Source organism: Petaurus breviceps, unplaced genomic scaffold, assembly GCF_028583685.1.
Source record: "Petaurus breviceps papuanus isolate PSGF00001 unplaced genomic scaffold, PetGlider_PUasm1.0 186, whole genome shotgun sequence".
Classification (NCBI taxonomy): domain Eukaryota; kingdom Metazoa; phylum Chordata; class Mammalia; order Diprotodontia; family Petauridae; genus Petaurus; species Petaurus breviceps.
Genome location: NW_027185798.1, coordinates 35,630,970 through 35,635,026, shown reverse-complemented (window position 1 = coordinate 35,635,026; position 4,057 = coordinate 35,630,970). Strand labels below are relative to the sequence as shown.

At 40.2% G+C, this 4,057-nt stretch overlaps 1 protein-coding gene across 1 annotated transcript in view; it reads right to left on the bottom strand.

The window, feature by feature from the left end:
- The window catches only part of LOC138162243 (disintegrin and metalloproteinase domain-containing protein 30-like), a 35,240-nt gene that overhangs the window by 25,097 nt on the left and 6,086 nt on the right, over positions 1 to 4,057 (bottom strand). The window contains exon 2 of the mRNA XM_069089274.1: positions 335 to 372. Coding sequence (XP_068945375.1) covers positions 335 to 372 — 38 coding nt within the window. The remainder of the gene's footprint in view (positions 1 to 334; positions 373 to 4,057) is intronic.

The window sequence follows — 4,057 nt, the reverse complement described above, 5'->3', positions numbered from 1 at the left end:
GATAGATAGATAGATAGATAGATAGATAGATAGATAGATAGATAGATGATAGATATATAGATTGATAGACAGACAGATGGCAGATAGGTAGGTAGAGTTAGAGAGACCATTTAGGTACTTACTGTGTGCCAGGCAAGGTACTAAGTGCTAAAGATATGAAAGAAAGAAAAAAAGAAAGGAAGGAAGGAAGGAAGGAAGGAAGGAAGGAAGGAAAAAGAAGGAAAGGAGGAAGGAAGAAACAAAGAAAGAAACAGTCCTCGCTCTCAAGAAGATTACATTCTAATAGGCAAAGAAAAAAACATAAAAGGAAGCTAGAAAGGGATGAGGAAGGTACCCACAGCGGTGAAAGGTAGTTGTGGAGGTGGAGCAGATCTGAGAGTAAGCAGGAAGTGAAGCCAGAAGCTTGGTCAGGGCTTCTCAAGATATGACCGTCCTGGTCAGAGACTCAATAATCAAAGAGCATCCCTCTGAATATAGTCATTCTCAGCCTGTCAAGAAGTCTAAAATACAAAAATTCTGAACAGGAATGGAGTGCTTCTAGTATTGGCAATATATGCAGATACGTGTGTACACATGTACATATATGCACATATGTGGGTATACACACAACTAGAGTATTGCAAGTCCAATAAATGGGCTTTAAACTGAAAATGAAAAGGGAGGGGAAAACTACTTACATATATCCACCAAAGTGGATGCTGTAGAGAGTACCCACAATACATGAATAATAGCAGTAGAAACAGTAGAAAGTTCCAAAAACTTCAAAGGAGACAAAAAATCCAAGAAAAAATTCAATGATAAGACGTATCACCTTGAATGTCTATACCCAAATACATAGGGTATGAGTAACAAGCAAGGTGAACTAGCCTTCTTAATTCAGGGAGATATAATATCTGACCTCACATGTATCTGAAAGTTAAGGGGATAAAGCCCAAGAGTGGAATAAAACTCTGGAAAAGCAGATTTTATTGAAAAGAAACAAGATCGGTAAAAAGAAGCAGGATAGAGTAGCATTATAAATTAAGATATTCTCCTGTGAGTAAATCCAGGAACCAGGATTCCTCTCCAGGACACACTAAGGACATATCTCCGAAGGACTTTGTCTTCTTTGCCACAGAAACCTCTTCACCCTAGAAGCTCCCTCCCCTTCCCCCAGACTACTCATACTGGAGGTACCCCATGACTTCTCCATCTGATTGCCTGGTTCCTCCCAGAACCTCCAGGCCTCTCCCAGCTCCACTCTCAACTCATCTCCACAAGACTTTGTCTACTATATCCCTGAACCCAATCCTTTCATTTTCCCCAACTTTTCCCCTTCTCCCTTTCCACTTCCTTTATGGATTATCTTCCCCCATTATAATGTAAGTTCTTTGAAGGCAGAGACTCATTTTCTTCCTGCTTGTACTTTTATTCCCAGCATTTAGCCTAGTGCATGACTTAATAAATGTTTTTTGACTATTGATTGACCAACCGGTTAACTGAAATGGTAGAGAGAGCAAGAATTTGAGTCAAGATTGATTAAAGCAGAAATGGAAACGATATTACTGTTGGAGTATGCTAAAGATGATCAGGACAGAAAGAGAAAATGTAGATGAGGGGTCTCAGAGACAAATCACAACCCTGGCTTAGGTGCATGACATACTTGTGACAGCAGATTTCTGGATGACTAAAATTTCCCACGTCTCTCTCTCTCTGCCTCCACCACACAACTGAAACTGTTCCCTCCAAGGTTACTAATAGTCTGTCTTAACTGCTATATCCATTGGCTTTTTTCTGAATCATCTTTCTTCTTGACCTCTCTCGTAGCTTTCAACCCTGTTACCTACTTTGTCTTCCCAGACACTGTCTCCTTCCCTGGATTCTCTAACACTGACTTTTCCTGGTTCTTCTCATTCTCCTTTGAGGTATCATCCCCCTCTTGCCAACATAGGAGTTTGCTCTTTAGTTTACTTCTTCAAGCCTTTGTTTCTCCATCTGCAAAATGAGATTAATAATCCCTGCACTCCCTAACTCATAGAATTGTTGTGAGTAAAGTGTTTTGTAAACCTTAATCAGTCCATTAGCATACATTTGTTAAGCATCTCCTAGGGGCCAGGTGCAACAAGCATTTAAGTGCTTACTACTATGCCAGGCATTAAGGGTACAAGTATACAGAATGGAACAACCCCTACCCACCGAAGCTTTCATTTGAATGGGGAAGGTAATAAGTGCATAATACATGTATACAGAATAAATATAACATGATGAAAATACAAATATAACCAAAGTGGTTAAATAAAAGATAGTTTGGAAGAGGCAGGAGGAATCAGGAAAGTCTTCATGCAGAAGGTGGTACTTGAGATGCATCTTAAAGGAAGAGAGAGAGTCTGAGGCAAAGATGAAGAAGGGATGTATTCCAGGCATTGAGGATGGCCAGTGGAAAAGGCATGTGAAGAACAGAGAAAACATCAATTTGGCCAGAACACAGACTACAGGGGTGGGAAAGGTCGATTAGGGCCAGCTTGTGAAGGGCTTTACAAGCTAAACAGAAGGGTTTTAGTTGGGAGTAACACAGTTAGATCTATACTTAAGGAAAAGTACTTTAGTAATAGCTAACATTTATAAGCAATTTACAATTATCTCATTTGATCCTTACAACGATCCTGGGAGGCAGGTGCTATTATTATCCCCTTTGCAGATGAAGAAATTGAGGCAAACAGCAGTTAAGTGACTTGCCCGATGTTACATAACTAGTAAGTGTCTGAGGTTGGATTTGAACTCAGGTCTTCCTGACTCTGGTCCCAGTACTCTATCCATTGTACCACAGTGTATAGAAGGGACAGGAGCAGGGAAGAGACCTTAGTCAGAAAGACCAATCAGGAAGCTATTGAGATAATCTCAGAGGTGATGAAGGCTGAACTAAGGTCATAGCTGGGTGAGTAGAGAAAAGGTATTGGTTGTAAGAGATGTTGTAGAGGTACTTTGAAGTTCTCTGGAGATATGAGTTGTTAATCATTTTCATGATCCTCTGTTGCATTTAAGCACAGTCTCTTCAAAATCCCCTAGCTAATTTTCCTTCCTTTCTCCATATGAACTGTCATCACTAGGTAAAGGTTCTTAAAAGACATACCAAGAAACCATTAAGAGAAAGGTCAGACATAAAGGGGCAGTCTCTAAGAAGACCAGGGGAGGCTCTGTCCCAAATGACTCAAGGTCGTATCAGCTCAAGACTCTACAGTCTGCAGGCTGTTATTATATGCAGATACTTTCCCCACCTATTCCTACTTCTAGGAGCAGGCAACCAGCTGGGATTCATCTAATGGAAGAATGTAAGGTATTGATGCAAAGGTCATCCCAACTGCCCCCTCCCCCCAACCTTCCTAATAATCATCATCACCAAGTAACTATGACTTCTTTTGAAAAGACAAGGCATTCTAAGCTAGGGAGTGGGCATACAGCGGGACCAGGTAGGAAGAGGTGTTCATTAGGTGCTAACCAGAATGCTAGCTGACATGAGACAGGTGACAAATAGTAGCCCTTGTGGTATAAGATTCTTTTTTTCAAAATTTGTTTTATTATCTTTTGGTTTCACATTACCTTCATTAGATTGTGAGCTCCTTGAGGAAAGGAATTTTTTGCCACTTTTGTATCCTTAGCACTGAACATAATGCCTAGCACATAATAGATATTTAATAAATGTTTAGAGCAACTAGGGGGCACAGTGGATAGACCACCAAGCCTGGAGTCAGGAAGACTCATCTGCCTAAGTTCAAACCTGGCCTTAGACATTTACTAGCTTTGTGACCCTGGGCAAGTAACTAAACCCTGTTTGCCTCAGTTTCCTCATCCCTCAAATGAGCTAGAGAAGAAAATGGCAAACCACTCCAGTATCTTTGCCAAGAAAACTCCAAATGGGGTCACAGAGTCAGACACAACTGAAAGACAACAGCCATAAATGTTTATTAATTGTTGACTGATTTCCATATATATGTGTGTATATATATCTATATCTATATCTATCTATCTGTCTATATCTATCTATCTATCTATCTATCTATCTATCTATCTATCTATCTAT